The sequence below is a fragment of the Cynocephalus volans genome, chromosome 7 (genome assembly GCF_027409185.1).
Source record: "Cynocephalus volans isolate mCynVol1 chromosome 7, mCynVol1.pri, whole genome shotgun sequence".
NCBI classification, from domain to species: Eukaryota; Metazoa; Chordata; class Mammalia; order Dermoptera; family Cynocephalidae; genus Cynocephalus; species Cynocephalus volans.
Genome location: NC_084466.1, coordinates 81,752,778 through 81,775,206, shown reverse-complemented (window position 1 = coordinate 81,775,206; position 22,429 = coordinate 81,752,778). Strand labels below are relative to the sequence as shown.

The 22,429-nt window shown below is 37.5% G+C and overlaps 1 protein-coding gene and 1 pseudogene across 1 annotated transcript in view; one reads left to right on the top strand and one right to left on the bottom strand.

The window, feature by feature from the left end:
• Window positions 1–22,072, bottom strand: part of FLT3 (fms related receptor tyrosine kinase 3) — a 63,262-nt gene extending 41,190 nt beyond the window's left edge. The window contains exons 1-4 of the mRNA XM_063101553.1: window positions 22,030–22,072; window positions 21,684–21,854; window positions 8,564–8,685; window positions 801–1,003 (exon numbers count right to left, since the gene is read on the bottom strand). Of these exons, the coding sequence (XP_062957623.1) occupies window positions 801–1,003; window positions 8,564–8,685; window positions 21,684–21,854; window positions 22,030–22,072 (539 nt within the window). The remainder of the gene's footprint in view (window positions 1–800; window positions 1,004–8,563; window positions 8,686–21,683; window positions 21,855–22,029) is intronic.
• On the top strand, window positions 5,367–6,697 carry LOC134382395 (KATNB1-like protein 1; annotated as a pseudogene).
• Window positions 22,073–22,429: the final 357 nt, after the last annotated feature.

The window sequence follows — 22,429 nt, the reverse complement described above, 5'->3', positions numbered from 1 at the left end:
TCTCCTCTGTGGGAATGAGGGGGGTGCCAAGGACCTCAATCCCACCCCTCCTCCTCCCTCCTTCCATCCCATTTCTTTCCCCTTTCTCCTCTCCCCCTCCCTCCCAACTGCTCTGCAACAACATCATAGAATGTAAAAAATAATATTAATTTTAAAAATCCCAAATATTCTTTTCAATATTTGTTTTATATTTTGCCAGCCTCTCTCTCTCTCTCTCTATAATTTTTTATATATACAATTTTTTCTTTTTCTTTTTTTTTTTGTTTTAACCCTAAGCAGGGTTAATAATAATTGTGTGCTCTGTGTGTGTGTGTGTGTATACGTATAATAATAATAATTGCTATATATAAAATATATAATAATATAATAACAAAAATTATACATATTATTATTTTAAATTAATAGAATTTATTTTTTAGAGCAGTTTTAGATTTACAGAAAAGTTGAGCAGAAAGTACAGGAAGACCTCATAAACACTCTTCCCTCCACACAGTTTCCCCTATTATTACCATTTTACATAGGTGTGGTATGTTTGTTACAATCTGTGAACTAATATTAATACACTATTATTAATTAGAGTCCACGATTTACATCAGGGTTCACTTTTTGTGTTGTACATCCTATGGCATTTGACAGTCATGTGTCCATGCCCTAACTATATTCTTAGTTTGTTATTTCAGTGGAGAGAAGAGGTATAATAAATACAGGCAGAAACTTGAAAAGGAATTCCAAATTAACCACATATTATGCAAGAAAGTATTCCTCTAAAAATCCATGTGGCTGCCCATCCCCCCTCTTACCTGTTTTGTAAATCAAAGTGAGGCTGGCAATTCAGGGAGCTGTGTTTAAAGACCCAGAGACAGGAGATGTTCCCTGGGATGCTGACCAGCACCTGCAGTGTGACAGACGCAGATGCGTCCACTTCCACAGCCGCAGCTTCATACACTGCCCTTGCACTCTCAGGTCTCAGCACGCACCCGAGGTCTTCTGGGGATTCGGACACCTACATAGTGGATAGAACAATGTGAATTTACAAGTATTGCATGTTTATAGCATCCTCTGCTTAGCAGGGAAACTTTATCCAATACATGCACACATGACACCCTGAAACCCATTGAGAATACAACATCGACTGAAAATCCTATAAATTTTTAATTCTCTAAAGAGAAGATAAATAACTTTAGGCTGGATTTCTAAAATGTTGTACAGACTGTTATGAGTTGAATTGTTTCCCCCGTCCCTAGCCCCCTGAATTCCTATGTTGAGGTCCCCAATACCTTAGAATGTAACCTTATTTGGAGATAAAATCTTTACAGAGGTAATCAAGTTACAATGAAGTTATTAGGGTGGCCTTAATCCAATACGACTGGTGTCCCTATAAGAAGAGATTTGGAGACAGAAACACATACAAGGAGAATGCCACGTAAACACAAAGATGACCATCTACTAACCAAGCAGAGGGGCCTGGAACAGAGTCTCTCTCACAGCCCTTAGAAGGAACCAACACTGCCTACTACGCATTAATTTTGGACTTATAGCCCTCAGAACTGTGAGACGATAAATTTCTGTTGTTAAAGTCACCCAGTCTGTGGAACTTTGTAACAGCAGCCCTAGCAAACTAATACACAGACCGTAACTATAAAACTTGTATTACATAGGTAAATATTTTTATGATTACTGGTATGTAGATAATAATCTACGTAGTAGTGGTAAACTGGTATCGGTGTTAGAGGGAATTTGAAAACCAAATATTTCTGGGCAGATGTCTCCATAGGCTACTTGCTACCACACTCCTTGCCTTCTTTAAATAATTTAATTGAGATATATTATGAGGAGGTGTGGTAGTAGCTTCTGCTGCTGGACCCCCACCTCCTACCTCCCTAACATGGATGAACATAGCATACACACACATGCATGTGTGCAAACACCTTCTTCAGGTGAAAGCAAGGTAGTGCTTCTGCTACTGGCCATATTTCTGGTTTTATTTGTTCACTTATTCAGTAAGTATCTGATAAGTTCACTTAGTAATATCTGTTAAGTGCAAGACCATCTGCTAGGTACTATGGGACTAGAAAAAAAGCCATTGATCTTGTCCTTAAAGAGTCTTGAGTCTAATAGGAAAAAAATAGCTAAAACACAGGTGAAATATGATGTGCTCCATAAAAAGATACCAACTACTGTGAAAGGTAAAATTTAAGTGCTCTGGGACTTCAGAGAAGGGAATAGAGACTTCTAAGCTGTGATGTTCAGGATCCACAAATGAGCTGGATCTTAAAAGATGGGTGCATGATAAAGTAAAAAACTGACAGAAGAAAATATTCACAATATACAGACAGTCCCCAATTTACAATGGTTTGACTTAGGATTTTTCCACTTTACAATGGTGCAAAGGCAGTACACATTCGGTAGAAACTGTACTTTAAGTACCCATAAAAACCATTCTGTTTTTCACTTTCAGTACAGTATTCAATAAATTACATAAGATAGTTAACATTTTATTACAAAACAGGCTTTGTGTTAAGACGATTCTGCCCAACTGTGGCTAATGTAAGGGTTCTGAGCATGTTTAATGTAGGTTAGGGTAAGCTATGATGTTCAGTAGGTTAGGTGTATTAAATACATTTTCAGCTTATGATATTTTCAACTTACAATGGGTTTCTCAGGACGTAAAGCCATCATTAAGTTGAGAAGCACCTGTATATTACAAATAAAGGGCTAATACCCCTAATATATAAAGAACTTTTAAAAATTGAGGGGCACAGAGCCAAAAACAGTAGAAAAAAGGGGGATGGAACTGAATTAGACAATGCACAAAAAAGATATAAAGAATGCCCCTCAAACATATAAGAAATGTTCAAACTCATTTATAATTAGAGAACCATAACTTGAAACAACATTGAGATATTATTTTTCATCTATCAGACAGACAAAAAATTAAAAAGCATGACAACATGTTTTGTTGGTGAGGCTGAGGAAACAGTTACTCTCATATACTGCTGGGGGAACACACACTGGCACAACCATTCTGGAGGGGAATTTGGCAATACGTAATAAAAGTACATATGCACTCACTATATGAGCCAGAAATCCCATTTCTAAGAATATACTTCCAACAATTAATTGTGAAATACTGTAAGCAATCTAAATGCTCACACATAGGAGAATGGTTGAACAAACTACAGTACATCCAAACCATGGAGTACTATGCAGCTGTAAAAAAGAATAACGGCAATTTCTATGAAACGATTTGCAGTGATTTCCTTTATATACTGTTAAGTGAAGAAAGCTAAGTGTGAAAAGTATCTGCTTTAAAGTATGCTACACCATGTAAGAAAGAGGAGGATGTAAGGAAATACACATGTACCTGCTCATTTGTGCACAAGAATTACAGAAATAATGTTGAAAATTTGAAAGAAATTGATTAACTACAGGAGGTAGATGGGAAGAAGATGGAAACTTCATAGTAGAAATAGGAGGGAGTAATACTTCTCTGAATATACCTTTTTACATAGCTTTGAGGGCCATAATCATGTTTCACAAACTCAAAAAACAAATAATTAAAACTATCCGGAATATAGAGAAGGGGAGTGAGTCAAAATGGAATACAAAACAAATTAATTCAATTGTAATACAATAAATAACAAAATCATAGAGAAGGAGATGGAAAAGAAAAGAACTAATCTAAGTAACTTTGGAAAATAATACTCTGAATACTATAAAGCTAAAGACAAAAAACATTGTACACAAATACTGTACTCTGGTTAGTCAATCTGTTTCTCACTGGGGTGTGGGTTAGCAATTCTGAAACTAGTTTATCTGTATACAATGATTAAATAAGTAAGTAAATATATTACAGATAACACGAGCTAGGTTTCTTACTCTCAACTCTCAGAGAAGTATAAAAAGGAAAGAGGCTAGAACGAACCCTTTGATTCTGTATTGAAATCAGAATGATCAGCATGAACTTATGATGAGGAAAAGAGAGAGAGAAACAATAGGAAGAAACGTAGTCGTATGGTGGGGGGTGAGTATATGTACACGTATTTCTTAGTGCTGTCTGCTGAGAGGGCCTAGAAGCAATAACATCCAGTAGCAATGAGCACATCCAACTCTCAGACCCTGATTTCTACATACTATCCCCCGTGAAACCAGTGCTCCTTGAAGAAGTACTTAATTCCAGGGCTGAGACAAGAAAAATACAAGATAAGCCTAAACCACCTTATAGTGCTTGAAAAAAAGATGGGGATATGTTGAAAGGACACAGGAGCCAAAATAAAGTAGCTCCCAATGGCCAAAACTGGAACAATTTGAACAACCAAATAAATGAATGGTATTGGGTTATAATCCATAGAATAAACTAAATATCCATGTGTCTCCACTAATATAAATAAATAATTGAATAAATAAATAAAATGGGAGAGAAAGGACAGCTCTCCCTCACAGAAGAATTCCAATTAATAAACATAGATAGAGGGAATGAAGGAAAAAGAAAATCGCCATTAGGCAAACACCACAGTAATAATTGCAAGATCAACAACAGCTGCTAAAATCAGTAGGTGAAAATTAGAGAAGAAACAGGATATTTGTATCTCCCTCAAGATACATATTAATTACAAGGGAAAAAAATAGTAACTTTACCATGGAGAAAAGTGGTACACACCATCTTAATCAAGGTTATCTAATTAAGTGATCAAGGTTTACATCACCAGTAACAAGACTAATGGACATCCTATAACTGCTAATATGATGCACTGAGAAGGACACAATGTTACATCTGGGAAATCCTTGCCAAAAATGCATAATTCAATCTCATTTTGAGAAAATATCAGACAGACCCAAATTGAGAGATATTCTATAAAACAGCTGTCTAGTACTTTCAAAAATGTCAAGGTCATGAAAGATAAGGAAACACCGAGGAACTGTCATATATTGACGGAGACTAAAGAGACATGACATATAAATGCAATGCAGGATTCTGGATAAGAGATCCTGGAACAGCAAAAGGACACTAGTGGAAAAACTGGTGAAATTCAAATTAGAAATGTAGTTTAGTTAATAGTATCGTACCAATGTTAGTTTCCTTGTTTGGATCTCCGTACTGTGGTTATGTAAGGCGTTAATATTAGTGGAAGCTGGATGATGGGTATACAGAAACTTTCTGTTCTATTTTTTTAATGAACAAATGAAAAACTGTATTTATGTACGGTGTACAACGTGATGTTTTGATATATGCATACAATGTGGAATGATTAAATTAAGTAATTAACATACCCATCACCTCACATCCTTATAGTTTTTTGTGATGAGAACACTTAAAATCAACTCTCTTAGCAAATATCAACTATACATTATTAACCCTAGTCACCATGCTGTGCAATAGATCTCCAAGTGTTCCTCATGTGTAACTGAAACTTTGTACTCTTTAATCAACATCTTCCCATTCCCAGCCCCTGCCCCATACTATTTTTGCAACTTTTCTATAAATCTCAAATTCTTTCAAAACAAAAAGTTAAAAGAATTAAAGACGGGTACAATTTTGATATACAAATCTGAAGGCCGGAGAGGAGAGACCACAGCAAAGAGGAACTGCATGATGAAAGTACAGAGGTGGTGGGGCACCAGCAGCCAAAGGCATGTCAATAGCCCTGAGTCATGCTGCCAGGAGCCCAAGGATGCTTGCAACAGCCAGGAGGGGCTCTTCTGCACCCAGCTGGGCTGAGACCCTCAGTACCATGTGGCACTGGTATTTAATAAGACATTGTGGCATCTAGAACCCAAAATGTTAAAAAAAATAGAACTTTTGTAATATTAGTGAGGATGAGTCCGTTGGTTTTCTTAGAGCAAGGATCTCTCACTAATAAGGACGTGACATTACTTAAGAAATCTCTAACACAATTGGCTGCTTACATGAATAAAGCAGTTAGACAAGCTGTGAATAGTCCAGAGAAACTATGTAAAGTGACCTATTGCGTAGAGAAAGTCAAGCATACTTTTCCAAATCCTTGTAACAGGAAGGAAAAAAAAAGTTCCCAAGAAGTGGAGGGGTATGGCACAGCAAATAAGGAAGTGGCTTGTACAGGCCGCCTGCCTGCAATATGATGCCACGAGAGTCAGACACATTTGGTCAACTCCAGTGACTGGTTCTTGACAAACAGAAAATCCGTCATTAAAATATAGTGGGGATTTTGGGTTTTGGTTTTGGTTTTAGTTAGTTTTGTTTAGGTTTCTCAGGACCACGAAGCAAGGGCTCAAGTTCTGCTCAGGAGGAATCTGATTCTAAATGCAATTTTAATGTTCTGGAGGAAGAGAAAAATAAGTGAACTTGTAGACTATTTGGTGAGGAGAAGCAATTTTAGAGTTGTAGTGAATTGCCCGCCTGTGCTCACTAACAGTTTACAGGAAGGAAAGTCGTACAACTCACTCAGTTGCTGTGCAGACACGTTGCCTCTAGTGAAGTCATTACTTAAAAGAAAATTTGAAGAATATGCAATAGTTGGTCTAAATTGCCATTAAGCCTTCATAAAAAGGGGTGATCAGAACGATCATCCTAAACAGAGATTATAAATAATGGAAATGTTCACATTTTAAACAACAGTTAAGCAGACCTTAGGAAGAGTAAAAGCACCTTACTCTGGTTCCAGGATATTGTGGTACTATAGCTAAGGATGAAGATGCATATTTACTGGAGTTGCATTGACAGGTTTTGCCTACTAAAGAGTGCTTGTTTATTCAAGACACCCCTGGACTTGTAGTCCACCCCTTGGATTTCCAGAAAGATGACTCTTCTGAGAACTGTGAACTGTGGAAGAAATCGAAACCATTTTTTAAAAAAATACCACCGAAACCTTAACAATCTACTTCACATTGAAGTGGGAAAACATTCAAAAGGAACAGCTTCAGTTTCAATGAGATGAAAGCACATGTGAAGATCATTCATCCTGGCAGCAGCTAGGACTCGTATTTAATGAGGTTTAAGAGCTACTGGGTCTTAGTACAATCCTGATTATTGCATAAAAATATAATTTATACTACATTAAAAAATGACACAGGACTTATTATTAGGAACCAAGACCAATCATCACTAATTTGGGGGGAGGGAGGGGAGCACTGGCCAGTACAGTGATCCAAACCCTTGACCTTGGTGTTACCAGCACCACGCTCTCCCAAGAGCACTAACTGGCTAGCCCAAATTTTTTAAAAATTATGTTTTATAAGAAAACACTTAGATGTGTGCAGCTGTTTTCTTATATTGAAAAGACACTGAAGTTTATAATATCACAGCAAATAATATTCAAATTTTTTTGTCCACACTGAAATACTGTGTTTGCAAAATGCTTAATTATTTATAAGCCAATGTGTTATGATACTAACATCTATTAAAATTAAAAACCAACCAAGCTTCTGGCATGAAAAAAAATCATGTATTAAATCAGAGGTTTTATATTCATGTAGAATGTTGTTATTGAAAGTGTTATGTTACACTGTTTTTAAAATTTGAGAATATCTCTAATATCCCTAATTTTTTCTTTTTCTTTTTCTTGGCCAGGCCATCATGTGTTATACCTATGTCAAAACAAACAAAGAAACGGGATGACCATATATTTGTATGATCCTTAACTGGAAATGTCCATGGCATTGGTTAACTTATGCCCACTTTTTGTTATATACAGATGTCTAACATTTTCAGTTTTCTATCATTTAAGCTTCCTTAAATTTAAGTAAATTCACTAGATACTAAAAAAAGTAGAGAGGTGGAAATAGCTGTGTTAGATGAACAGCATAAAAGACAGGAATAATGAAAAACAAGGTTGTAATTTGAAGGAGTCAGAGCCAGGTTATGGAGCAATTTGGGTGCCAGTCTAAGCAATGAGACATCACTGAAGGTTCTGAGCCAGGCAGTGAAGGATGGAAACCGTGCTTCAGGAAGGCTAGTCTGCCCTATCTGAGATGAACATAGCAGGAAGAGGCCACTTAAGATATCACTGTGATTATGGAGGAGTTGTGACGGCTTGAATTAGGGAAGTGGAAGTGAGACTACAGAACATGGGGAGATTAAATGAGAACTATTAAAGGGAATTGACAGACTTGGTAACTGACCAAATGTGTAGCCAAGAGAGGAAAAAGTAGTCCAAAATAACACTGAGCTTTCAGGCCTGGGAACTACAAGAATAAGAGCAGGTTTGGGGAATAGAAATGAAATGAATTATATAGATGGATTTTATTGTGCAAATGGAAAATCTGTTTAGATATAGGAGGCTGTTGAAAATTAGGGACTTGGGAGAGAAGCCTGGATTCTCTTTGAGGAAAGAGGAAAATATTCATTACTTCTTCATGCAAGGTATCAGTGTCCTTTCTGAATCCACATCCAAAGGAGAACATGGTTCTTGACAGAGTGCAGTGCCAGGTAGCTAGCAGAATAGGTGCTGCATCTGCACAGATGTGAGTACATAACACACTTACATACATGAAAAGAAAAGCCTATTTAACCATGGTGAGTTTCAATAGCTTACAAAGTTGGTCTCTAGAGAAAAATAGCTAAAGCTATCATTTAACATTACTTTACCATGGAATACGATGATGACTTCCCCACTGATGAATCATTGTTCTTATGAGTGATTAAAACACACTTGATCACAGGCAGATCTTGATTTGTAATAGTCCCAAATATCATTGTTGAAAAAACAACTGCAAAACAAAATGAAAACAATGATGTTGATATGTGCACACCTTAAAAAGAAAATATGTACTTATCTTACAACAAAACAACAAAAAACGTAATCGGGGAAAATTGGCCAACATGAAAGTATGTAGGAAACACAATCTGATGAAAGGCAAGTCTACTTTAAATCAGGAGCAGAGGTACTGAGAGAAGGGCTGCCCAATAGAAAGGTCTGCAGTGATGGAAACTTTCTGCACCATGCTGCCCAATGTGGCAGTCATCAGCTACACATGGCTCTTCAGGTCTTGAAATGAGGTTAGTGCTACTGAGGAGCTGATTATTTGTTTACGAACTTTTTTTTTTTTCTTTATGGACAACTATAGAATCTTTTCTTTGTAACCAGGGCACAAAAATTTTCAAAATTTTGTGCCTTGTGGAGAGTCTATTTTCATCCATTGTGCTGGAAGCTTAGTGGGCCTTTCAATCTAGAAACTCATATCCCTCTGTTTGGAGTTTTCTTGAATTATTTCTTTGACTTCTCTCTCCTTCACTTTCTGTTCTATTATTTGTATGTTTTCCCAAATGACTGACGTTGTATCATACGAGAATGAAGCACTAAGTGTCCATAGTAAGCTCTGTGTACATAGTGTGGCCTGCTGCCTGATCTTCTCTGTAGGTTTTTCTTTAGGTCTTTTCTCATGGCTGGTGCCATACCCCAGAGAAGACTTTTCTCTCTTGCCGGCTGCCTGTGTTCTGGCAGCTGGTGCTGGCAATATATACTCTTTTGGGGTTCTGCAGTGTCCCAGTCTGCTCCTAGGCTTTCTCAACCTCTAGCTAGGATTAAGGTTTCTTCATCTGTTTTAAAGCTCTCAACCTTTATTTTCTCCTTCTCCATTTTGTCTGCATATGTTTCATATGTTTATATCTTTTTTTTGTTTGTTTGTCTTTGGGCTCGTTTTAGAGCTGTACTGAGACATAACTGACAAATAAAAATTGCATATATTTGTGGTATACATCTTGACATTTTGATATACATATATATCATGAAATGAATGTCATAAGCATATCATCAGCTCACATACTTATCATTTTTTTGTAGTGAGAACATTTAAGATAACCTCTTAGCAAATGTAAGTTTATATTTTTTAAAACATTTTTTTACTGTCATTTGAGTGGTCCATTGGTAGAGGCAAGAGGAAAACGTATCTGTTCAACCATCTTTGTATCTGGTAATCTGAGATAGTCTCAGAGAATTTAACAACGTTTCCTGATCCACTCTCTAATGTTTTTTTCTCCATATTATTTTTTAAAATCATTTTATTAGGTATAATTAATTCACAACAAGTTGTACACATTAAAAGTATACAATTTGATAAGTTTATATATATATATACCTATAAAAACATCACCTCAATCAAGATAAATCAAGTGTGTGTATATATATGTATAAAACATCTCCCCCAGGGCCGAGCCCGTGGCGCACTCGGGAGAGTGCTGCGCTGGGAGCACGGCGACGCTCCCGCCGCGGGTTCGGATCCTATATAGGAATGGCCGGTGCACTCACTGGCTGAGTGCCGGTCACGAAAAAGACAAAAAAAAAAAAAAAAAAAAAAACATCTCCCCCAAAAGTTTTCACATGACCCTTTGTAACCACTTCCTCCTACCGACCCCACTCCCCCATGACCTAGAACTTCTGATCTGCTTTCTGTCACTACAGATTACTTTGAGTTTTCTAGAATTCCATACAAATGGAATCATACAGTATAAACTGTTTTTTAAATGGGATAAGGCCCAGCTTCTTTCACTCTGGGTTTTTTTTTTTTTTTTTTTTTTTGAGATTTGTCCATATTGTAGTATATATCAGTAGTTCATTCCTTTTAATAGTTTACAAGTCATCTATTATACAGGTATAACGATATTTTAATCTATTCATCTGTCGATAGACATTAGGGCTGTTTTCACTTTTCCTCTTACAAATAAAGCCGCTACGAAGATGTGTATAAAGGCGTTGGTATGGACATATACTTTCATGTCCTGGATAAATACCAAGGAGTTGAATGCTTAGGACACATGGTATGTTATGTGTAACTTTTTAAGAAAGTGCCAAACTGTTTTTCAAAGAAATTATATCATTTTATATTCCCATTAGCAGTGTATGGGAATTCCAGTTGTGTCACTCTCTTGCCAATATTTGGTATGATGAGACTTTTTAATTTTAGCCATTCTGATAGGTGTATTGTATCTCATCGTGGTTTTAATTTGCACTTTACTAATGATTAATGATGTTGTGCATTCTATAAATTTCTTTGGTGATGTGTCTGTTCACATCTTTTGACCAAATCAAAACTTTTTTAATGACGTTGTTCATTTTATTATTATTGAGGTTTTTTAATTGACAAAAATTATGTATATTCATGGAGTACAATGTGATGTTTTGATATATGTATATATTGTGAAATGATTAAATCAAGCTAATTTAACTTCCATCACCTCACATATTTATTTGTGATGAGAACGTTTAAAATCTTTGCTTAATGTAAGATCAGAAAGGTTTTCTTTTAGAAGTTATATAGTTTTAGGTTTTACATATTTAAAAATGCACTGTATATTTGAAAATTGCTGAGAGTAGATTTTAATATCTTTGTCTGGTTTTGATATCAGAGTAATGCTGGCCTCATAAAACGAGTTGAGGAGTGTGACCTTCTCTTCAATTTCTGGAAGAGTTTGTGTAGAACCAGCTTTATTTCCTCTTTAAATGTTTGGTAGATTTCCCAGTGAAGCCATCGGCTCCAGCAGTTTTCATTGTGGGAATATTTTTAACAGCAAACTAAATTTCATTATTATAGCATTAGGTTGGTTATTGATTTTTCTTGAATGATCGTTGGTAGCATGTGTCTTTCAAGGAATTTTTCCATTAAATTGAAGTTGTCAAAGTATAGGCATAAAGTTGTTAATAATATTTCCATATTATCCTTGTAATACCTGTAGATTCTGTAGTGATGTCACCTCTCTGAAATTTGTATCTTCTTTCTTTTTTCCTCATCAGTTTGGCAAGAGGTTTATCAATTTTATTGCTCTTTTATTGCTCTTGGTTGCACTTTCACTATTTTTTTTTCTTTTTCAGTGATTCTCACTCTGATCATTATTACTTTCTTTCTTTTGATTACAAGGGGTTTAATTTGCTATTTTCTTCTGTTTCTTATGGTCAACGTCATTGATTTGAGATCTTTATTCTTTGCTAATATAATTTATAGCATTATAATTTAATGCTATAATTAATAATTAAATAATTATTTAACAATTAAATGTTTAATGGCTAATAATTTAATGTTGCAAATTTCTTTTAAGTACTGCTTTAGGGGCATCCCACAAATTCTGATATATTGCATTTTCATTTTCACTCAATTAAAAATATTTTAAAATTTATCTTTGGTTTCTTTTGTGACGCATGGGTTATTTAGAAGCATATTTGGTTTCCCAATATTTGGGGATCTTCCAGATATCTTTCTGTTATTAATTTCTAGCTTAATACCATTGTAGTAGTTTGTATGTTTTGAATCTTTTAAACTTTATGGAAACCTGTTTTATGGTTCAGAATGTGTTCTGTCTTGGTAAATGTACTGTGTGCACTTGAAAAGATGGACATACAACTGTCTTGAGTGTTCCATAAATGTGATTAGTCAAGTTGGTTGACAGCGTTGTTCAAGTCTTCTAAATATTACTAATTTCTTTTTCCTTGTTCCATCAATTATTGAAGGAGAAGTGTTGAACTCTTCGGATATAATTGTAGATTCGTCCATTTCTTCTTGTAGTTCAATCAGATTTTGATCCATGAATTTTCAAGCTCTGTTATCAGATGCATAAATGGTTAGGATTTTTATGTCCTTTTGATGAATCAAGCCTTACAGTGTTATGAAATGAGTCTCTTTTTTCCTAGCAATATTCTTTGCTTTGAAATATACTTTATCTGATATTCTTATAGCCCCTCTAGCTCTTTTTTGATTAGTGTTAGCATGGGATTTTTTTTTTTTTTTTTCTGTCTGCTTGCTTTTAACTTATTTCTGTCTTCATATCCAGGGTTGGTTTCACTTATGAAGGATATAGTTGGGTCCTGTATTGTTTGTTTGTTTGTTTAACCAAATCTAACAACTCTGCCTTTCTGTGATATTTAGATTATTTAAATTTAATGAGACCATTGACATAACTAGGTTTAAATCTACCATCTTTTTCTTTGTTTTCTACTTGTCCCATCTGTTTTTTTTTCCATTTTCTTTTTTTTTTTCTTTTTTTTTGCCTCCTTTGGGAACACTAGAGCTTTTTTTTTTTAGTGATTCCACTTTATTTCCTTTCTTGAATTATTAGCTATAGTGCTTTAGTACTTTAGTAATTGCTTTAAGGTTTACAGTGTACATTTTTACCTTAATACAGTCTACCATTATGTGGTCATACCTTTATGTATAATATAAGAACCATACAATAGTAAATTTCCATTTCATCCCTTTCAGTATTTGTGCTATTGCTGTTATACATTTACTTCTACATAAGTCATAAATCCCACAAGACACTATTATTTTGCTTTAAACAGTCAATTATTTTTTAAAAGGACTTAATAATAAAGTCTATATTTGATCACAGTTACCATTTCCAGTGTTTTTCATTCTTTTGTGTAAATCCAGATTTTCATCTTGTACTATTTTTCTTCTGCTTGAAGGACTCCTTAACATTTCCTGTTCGGCTGGTATGGAAATGATTATGTCTCTCAGCTTTTATACATCTGAAAAAGTATTTGTTTCCTCTTTGTTTTGGAAAGATATTTTCTCTGGATATAGAATTCTACATTCATACTGTCTTTCCTTCAGTTCTTTAAAGATGTTGCTTCACTGTCTTTTGATTTATATTGTTTTGCTGAATGATTTTCCTCTGGATGTTTTTAAGATTTTCTCTTTACCACTGCCTCTAACCAATTTGATTATAGTGAGCTTTTTGTAGTTTTCTTCATGGGTCATGAGCTTGGGTTTCAGTGGACTTCTTGGATCTATTGGTTTATCATTTTTATCAGATTTGGAAAATTTCCCTCCATTATTTCTTTTGTTTTTTTTTTTTTTTTTTTTTTGGCATAACAAATTTTATTTTATTTTATTTTATTTTATTATTATTTTTTTTTTTCCGGTGACCGGCGCTCAGCCAGGGAGTGCACCGATCATCCTTATATAGGATCTGAACCCACGGCGGCGGGAGCGTCGCCGCGCTGCTAGCGCAGCACGCTACCGAGTGCGCCACGGGCTCAGCCCTCCATTATTTCTTCATATATTATTCTGCCCTCCTTACCTCCATTCTCTCTTTCAGGGAACTCTAATTGCACGTATATTTGATCACCTGAAGTTCTCCCGCAGCTCACTCATTCTCTGTTGATTTTATTCCGTCTTTTTTCTCTGTTCACTTTGGATAGTTTCTATTGCTATGCCTTCAAGTTCAGTAATCTTTTCTTCTAGAGTGTTTAATCTGCTACTAATACTATCCAGTGTAATTGTAGTTTTCAACTCTAAAAGTTCAATTTGGTTAATTTTTTATAGCTACTAAGTCTCTGCTTAACATGTACAATCTTTCCTCATTCTTTAGGAATATATGGGATATAGTTACAATAGCTGTTTTAATGGTCTTGCCTACTGATTCCACATTCTGTTATTTCTGGGTCCCTTTCGGATTTTTCTCCTTATTATAGGTTGAATTTTTCTCTTTCTTTCTTTGTCTAATAACTTATAATTGGGTGCCAGATATTGTGAATTTTACCTGATGTTTTTGTATTCCGTCAAATGTTCTTGAACTTTTTGGGGGGGATGCAATTAAATTCATTGTAAACTCTTTGTTTCTCTCGGCTTGGCTAGGTGGGACCAGAGCAGTGTTCAGTATAGGGCTGATTTTTTCTCCACCAGTAGACTTCATCAAAATTAATTAAATTCTACTCTTCAAAAGACATTGTTAAGAAATGAAAAGACAAGCCACACACTGGAGAAAATACTTTCAAAACACACATCTGATAAAGAACTTGTATCCATAATACACAAAGAGCACTTAAAACTCAAAAATAAGAAAACAAACAACCCAATAAAAAATGGGAAAATATTAGGAGACACTTCACCAAACAAAATACAGAATGGGAATTAAACACAGAAAAAGATGCTTAACATCACTAGTCGTTAGGGAAATGCAAATTAAAACCACAATATCATATTGCTATACCCCTATTAGAATGGTTAAAAAATAAAAACAAAAAACTGCCAGTACCACATGCTGACAATGATACTGAGCAACCAAAACTCTCATACATTTTTGGGGTGGATGAAAATGGTACAGTCACTTTGAAAAACACTTTGGTCATTTCTCATAAAGTTAAACATTCACTTAGCACACAAGCCTGCAATACAATACCACTGCTAGCTATTTATCCAAGAGAAATTAAAACCTATGCTCACACAAAAACCTGTATTCAAATATTTACAGCTGTTTTATTCATAATTGCCAGAAACTGGAAGCAAACAAATGACCAGTCAGCTGGTTAATGGATAAATAAACTGTGACATATTCACACAACAGAATACTATTCAGCAATAGAAAGGAAAAAATTACTGATATTTATAACAACATGAATAAGTCTCAAATAATTATGCTATGTGAAATAAACAGACTCAAAAGTCTACATATTATAAAATTCCACTTATAGGATATTCTGGAAAAGAAAAAACAGTGGTAACAGAAAAGAGATTACTGGTTGCCAGGGACTGGGGGTGGGGATTGGGGTTGACTACAAAGGGGCAAGAGGAAGCTTTTTGGGGGAACAGAAATGCTCTATATCTTGATAATGGTAGCAGTGACATGACTGTATGTGTTGCTTAAACTCATAGAACTGTACACTTAAAAGGATGAAATTTACTATATGAAAACTGTACCTTATACACCCAAATTTTAAAAAAACCAAAGCTTTGCCACCATCAATACTAAGGTTCTTTCTAGACTCCATTCCAAAACCCTAATGGGAACGCCCAGAGTCCAGTTTCAAACACATTCTGAGCAATGAGGACTACTTTGGAACTGGAAAAGAGTTCTCAAAGTGATATATTCTGAAGGGTTAGGACTGGGGTGGGGGGGGGGTATGTGAGAAAAAAAATTGGCATTAATCTAAAATAAAACTTTAGGCTAAAGTAAGATCTACTCTCCACTGAACAAGTTACAGATTTAGACATTATAAAGCAAACTAGTCTATGTCAAGACACCTCATTTTTAATTCAAGACTTTCGTGAGGCAAAGAGAACTGGGTAAGAGCTGGAGACTAGAGTTCTGAGTCCCTCTTCTGAAAATTATTAACCTCGAAAACTGAATTTGAGCAAGTCATTGAACTTCTTTAGGCCCCATTTTCCACATCTGGTGAATAAAGGAAGTATACTGGGTAGCTCCAATGTCCCATTCTCTCTGCTCATTCAATATTCTTTCTCTGTGAATTCTCATAACTTTAACTAAAGTCTATTTGCTCATGAATTCCACACTCATACCTGCTGTGCGTACACATCTGGGTGGCCCCCCAGGAACTCTAAACTCAAATTGAACTTGCCTTTTCCCTCCCTTAGCCTGCTGCCTCCTGTCTCTCTCTCTCTCTCTCCGTCAGTTGTAGCAACACATCCACTGTCACCGAAGCCAGAAACCCAGAAGCCATTTTTGACTCCTCCCTCTCCCCTCACTTCCCATCAGCCAGGCAACTGCCACCTTGACTTTTTTTTTAAAAAATTATTTTATTTTAATGGACACATAAGATAATTCTCAAATCAATCCTCAGCTCCACATCTCTGTTGCCATTACCCTAATCCAAGCCTGCCTCTCTGTCCTGGACTACTGCCAACAATTTCCCAGCTGGCCTGCCTGCCATAGTCCTGTTGGCCCAGTATCCATCATCCATAAAGATACTAGAATTGTGTTTCTAAAATGCAAATCAGAGCATATCACCCCTCTGCTCAAAACTTTCCATAATATCATAATTTAAGCATATCACCCCTCTGCTTAAAACAGCAACGGTTGTTACCCTTTTTTGAATGACAGACCCCTTTGAAAATCTGTGAAAGTAATTAACTCTCTCTCCAAAAAAATAACACATATGCACGCGTGTGCACGTGCACACACACGGATATAATCGACCCCTGAAATCCATCCAGAGACTCTTGGTCTACATGATAAAATCCAAACGCCTTATCACATCACCAAAACATTCCTCATACATTACACATTACGCTCAGGTAACCCTGAATTTTTTTAAAAAGCTATCCATTGAACAGTCAAACAATTTGCTGGGTTACAATTTTATAAGTGATAGTTACTTTAATCCTGGAGGCCTTATACATTGTCTCAGCAACCTGGAATGGGATTATTCTTTTCCATCTCCTCCATGTTTGTTACCTCTGTAACTTTTTCTTTGTTGTTCTATTTGGAATGTCCTTACCCTCTTCTTTCCCTGTCCCTCTTATCTTCCCACTCACATTGTCACCTGTACCTGGAATGTTTCCTTATTTTCTCAGACTGTGTTAGGGGCTCAGCCTCTGTGCATGTGCCCCTTCCTGCCAACACCCCCAACATTAGACCCTAAGCTCTTTGAGAGCAGGAACCAGCACTGTGTGGCATTTAACACAGTTCCCTGACATAGACAGTACTCAGAAGCATCTATGGAAGGAGGAAAGGAGGGAAAGAGGGAGTTGGGGAGAAACGGAGGGCGGGAAATCTTGTGACTGTAAATCCTAATGGTTTCTTCAGACTTACATATCTCTTTCTGCAAAGCACCCGCATAACAAGGAGTGCAGCTGTGCTTTACAGGTATTATCTGATGAAGGAGTAAGATAGTGCTTATCTCTTTCTTACAAATGAGGAACTTAAGTGCAGAGAAATTCCCTGCCAGAGTAGAGAACACGTTTCCTAACTGTGTTGTTAGTCCTAATATGTCTATCTGCATTGCCTCCAAGAACAGAATATCTGACATTAGGAAAAATGGAACTCGAATAGCAAAGTATTTTAAGACTGAATTCAGTGAGTATCTTACAACCAAAACATAATATTTTAAAGAAATAATGGCAATATTCTGCTTTAGTGTAGACCATAAATAGTTCTGTGGAAGGTTCTTGGCAACCATTTGACCTTATAATGACAGCAGCGAAAAAATACTTTTACTGTTCAACCTAAAAAAAATAACAATAGTTCCTCTTTTAGGATCTTATGCAATTCTTCTAGCCACAGAAGAACATTGTGTGTACTTCATATTATTTTTAAATTTCCTTCACTTCTGTTGGTACCCATAGAACAGAATTGCATGAGTCAAATTAACGACCATCAGTGACTTCTACAAAAGCTTTCATCACTTCAGGACCACTGAGGATACAGTCACAGAAAGAATTAATCAGAAGTAACTAAATCACTTAGGTGTAAAGCTCACAGACCCTCGAAAGACAGAAAAACTTTCAACTGTATAATTATGGCTACCTGATAAGTGGCTAAAGCTTTTTTGGAAGTCATGGAAAAAAAATCTTAAGATCACAAAGTCACCTGATGAAAACCAAAAAGCTCTACTCAGACAAACCACCTACTGTTAGAGTCACGAAAGTTTGCTATTTCAGAGTGAGTGAAGGATAGAGCATAGAGGCAAGACCAAGCTGGGCAAATCATAAAGCAGTCTAGGCCAATTTCCAGCCCCTCAATTTCCCCTCTCCAAATTCTTACTCATATCTGCAGGTCTCTTTAAAAACTAAAAAAGGAAAAAAAAAGAGAGAAAATACAATACTTTTGAGATTATTTTCTTTTAGCCAAATCAAAATCGTTGCCCAAAGATTAAGGCAATGTCTGGTGGGTATGTAAGGAATCAGCGAGATTACAATCTTGAACATCGAATGATATGACCAAGGCTCCTGTCACATTGCTTTCTGGATTTCACTAGAGAATGAGGAGATAAGAGGAATACAAGAACTGTAGAGATATTACTGATACTGAGCCATCCTGTGGGCTTCTCGAGTGAGCAGGAATGCTCTCTGAAGAGTAAAATGTTCAAAGACCATTTAGAAAATTGCTTCTTCCCAAGGCATAAAAGATGACCTTATTTAACTCAAGAACAGTCCATTGGTTTTACTTTAAATGGAGAGCATTTTCTTATGCTGCATTAAATACAGTATATTTATATTTAAGTAGTTTTAGGAGGCTGGGATTCCTATTCTGACCCGGTTGAAGCTTCCTTCATTGAAGCATGCTATTTTTAATCTATAGATATTTAGTGATCATAATAATTGTGTTGGAAGGTGTAACTGACTCAAAGAAAGCTTCATGCTCAAATGTTTTTCCTGAGGAAAGGCAATGACTATATATTTCTTAAATAGAATGAAATTGGTTATCTATACATAATTTGCCCCATCCCTGTCTCCTTTATCTTTTGGCCACTTGTGCCAATCACAGAAATAGGTATTCAATAACAGTTTGTTAAATAAAGATCTGAAGTCCTGGGAATATAAGTAAGTCTTCTTTCTCCACATTTAATATCTTATTACCTGATTGTTTTCCAGTTAAACAGGAGACTTCAACAACAAAAAATCTTCACTGATAACTAAGAGCTACTGAAAGTGTCTTTTTAGTTATAAAAAGTAGATACATTCTTTAATGAAAGGCAAGTAGTTCACAGTTAAACCAAAGAAGATAGGTTACTATCAGATAGATGTGAAGTGCTTGAGAAGAAACGAATAGCCAATCCACAGCTATTGGATGGCAAGAATTAGAAGCAGACTTTTGAAGTCAGAGGGGACTTTGACATCAGGCACCAGGTCTGGTCTCCATCCAACCCAAACCAGTCTTTGCCAAGAGTCCCTTCCATCCACCTCCTCCTGAACCCTTGGACTAGCAGTTCCCAAGAAGGCAAATAAAAGAAGATAAGCAACAAGGATAAAGGATGGCTACTAAAATGTGTAACTCAAGGCTTTGAGTATGAATTTTCTGACAGTAATGAAAGAGACAGTATCATAGTTATTGAAATATTGAAATACTCCTCTCTGTCCAGCATCAGCACGTACTGCAGATAAGGCCATGGAGAGCAGGTTGTCATTCTTGAAATGCCACTTAGAAAGCTTCATCATTATTCATGAAAGGCAGTGCTTACGATATAAGGGAAATAGGGATCTCACCTTATAATTCAAGAAACTTAAAGCTTTTCAATATTTTAAAGACCTCACTCTTAAGCTTCTCACTTTATCCTTCTTTATTCAAGAAAATTCATAATATCAAGTGTTGACAGCGATGAGAGGAACTGGAACTCCTATACACTGCTAATGAGAATGTAAATGGTACAACCGCTTTGGAAAACTGTTTGGTAGTATCTATCAAAACTGAACACATGCCTTCCCTATGATCCCGGAATTCTACTTGTGGGTATAATCCTTAAAAAGTGGTGTTTATGTCCACCAAAAATATGTAAAACATAATTTACAGCACTGTTATTCATTATTATACCAAATTGGAAACAATTTAATTGGATAAATAAATAGTTATTTGGATAAATAAATTGTAAGGTATATTCATACCAAGGAATGGTACCTCAGCAATTAAAAAAAAAAGGAAGAACCACTGCTATAGAGAACAAGGCTGAATCTCATAATCACAATGTTGAGTAAAAGAAGCCAGACATAAAAGAGTACATATGATGGTTTGCTTTACATGAAGTTCAAAAACAGGCAAAAGTAATCTATGCTATTTAGAAATCAGAATATTGGTTGCCTTTGTGGGAGAGGGCAGAGTATTGACGAAGAGACAGCAGAACTAGAATTACTCTATATCTTGATCCCATGGTGGTTATGTGGGTGCATATATATGAAAACTAATGGAGCTGTAGTCTTAAGATTTGTGCATATTTACTGTATGGCAATTATACTTCATTTAGAAAAATCTGGAGAAATATAGAAATTTCTGAGATCTTCCCTAAGTATAAAAGAATTGGATGTAGCTTAAGTATAGTTGCAAGTACTGATCTTTATACCTTTAGAAAGCCTTTTATGCTACTGAAAAAGGCACTTACTACTTAATATCAACAGAAAGCTAACCTTTTGTATTAACAAAATCTGAAAAACATATTGTACTATACATTTGAAATGTACATGTTTACGAAGTAGTAAAGAGAATGTTTAAAAAATGTAAGATGTCTTTATTTTTGCACCCTTTCCCTCTTTCACATTTCTTCCTCTTTGTAATTCTGAGTTATTTCTGACAAAAGCTATTGGAAATAATTTCTGCACGCCTATATTGCAACTATTTTCTCTATTTACCAAAGAGACGTCAAGTTAGAATCCTAGAATTCGGGGCTCGAGGCCACACAGTCGAACCCCTCACTGGACTGGACAGATGAGGCCGCGAGGCAGGGGCGGTTAGTGTCGGTCCCAAGGTTGCAGACCTAGGACAGAGACCCCAGCTCCCTGGCCCCTATAACTGTCCATTTCATTCAACCCTAAATTCGATTCAACCCTTTCATCTTTCCAAATAGAAAGCTGACACAAACCGGATCGGGAGGGGGGTTTGGTTTTTTTGTGCGTTTTTTTTGCAGTAACAACTAGGTAACCCAGCAGATTATTTGGGGACAGTCCTCGGAGTCCTTGAAAACCCCATTGGGGTTTAATGCCAGGATAAAAAGACAGTGTAGGAGAAAGGGACAGCTAGTATTTTAATAAGTAAATCCTGTTTGCATAATATTTCCAAAGTAACTATTCGTTCGGCCAGTTGCCAAAAAAAAAAAAAAAAATTGGCAAAGTAACTATTCGTTGATCCGACCGCAATTCGGCCGGGGTGGGGGTCGTGATCGGGGATGACTCGCTCTGAGGAAGAGCACGGGCGCATTTTCCAATCCCAGTTCACGCCATAAATCAAAATCTCAAAAGAAGAGTTAAAGACGCCACCCAGGAGGCCACGGTGTCCAGGGGTCGGCCCGGGCCAGGTCCGGGGCCACCTGGCGCCAAGCTCGCAGACTCACGCGGACGGCCCACCCCGAGAGAGCGGGCCGAGCGGGCGGGCTGCGCGGCCCCCGACCCGGCGCAGCGGCTCTGCGAGGCCGCCGCCCGGGACCGCAGCCGGGACGGGAGGAGCGCCAATGGAGAGGAGCAGGAGGACGCGGGCTGGGGAAAGCCGGGGCCGCGGGCAAGTTCTGGGCGAGTCGGGAGGGCGCGAAAGAGGGGAGGGGCGCGGGAGGCGATGGAAGGAGCGAGCGCGGGGAGGAGCGAGGCGGCGGGGCCGGAGGAGGCGCGCGCCCGGGTCCCCAGTGCGGGGTGGGGGGTCGAGGGGCCGCGCGGGGGGCTGCCAGCGGGCGAGCGGGGCCTTACCGAGCAGCGGCAGTCGGCCGCCGCGGCGCGCCAACGCCGGCATGGCCTCTGGAGCCCGGGGTCCCCAGGCCGCGCCGGCCCAGCCCTGCGATGCCGCCTGGAGCGGCGTGCTCCGCGCTGCAGGTGGCTTGCTTAAGGATGCGCGTCACCGACCGCAAATTCCCTCGGACTGGTGCAAAGTGGAAGGGGGGAGGATCCCTCTCTCCAGAGGCAGGAGCCGAGGCAGCAGCCGAAAGGTTGGGCCGAGCTGGGGAGCCGGTGCTTGGCGCAGCTCTGCGGCCGAGCCCACGTGCCCGGCGCGGTCCGCAGCCTGCGCTCGGCGGCGCCCGGGGCTCCCCGACTGCGGCGGGGGAGATTGGGCGCGGTCCTGCTGGGGAAGTTGCAAGGGCTCCGCGGCTCT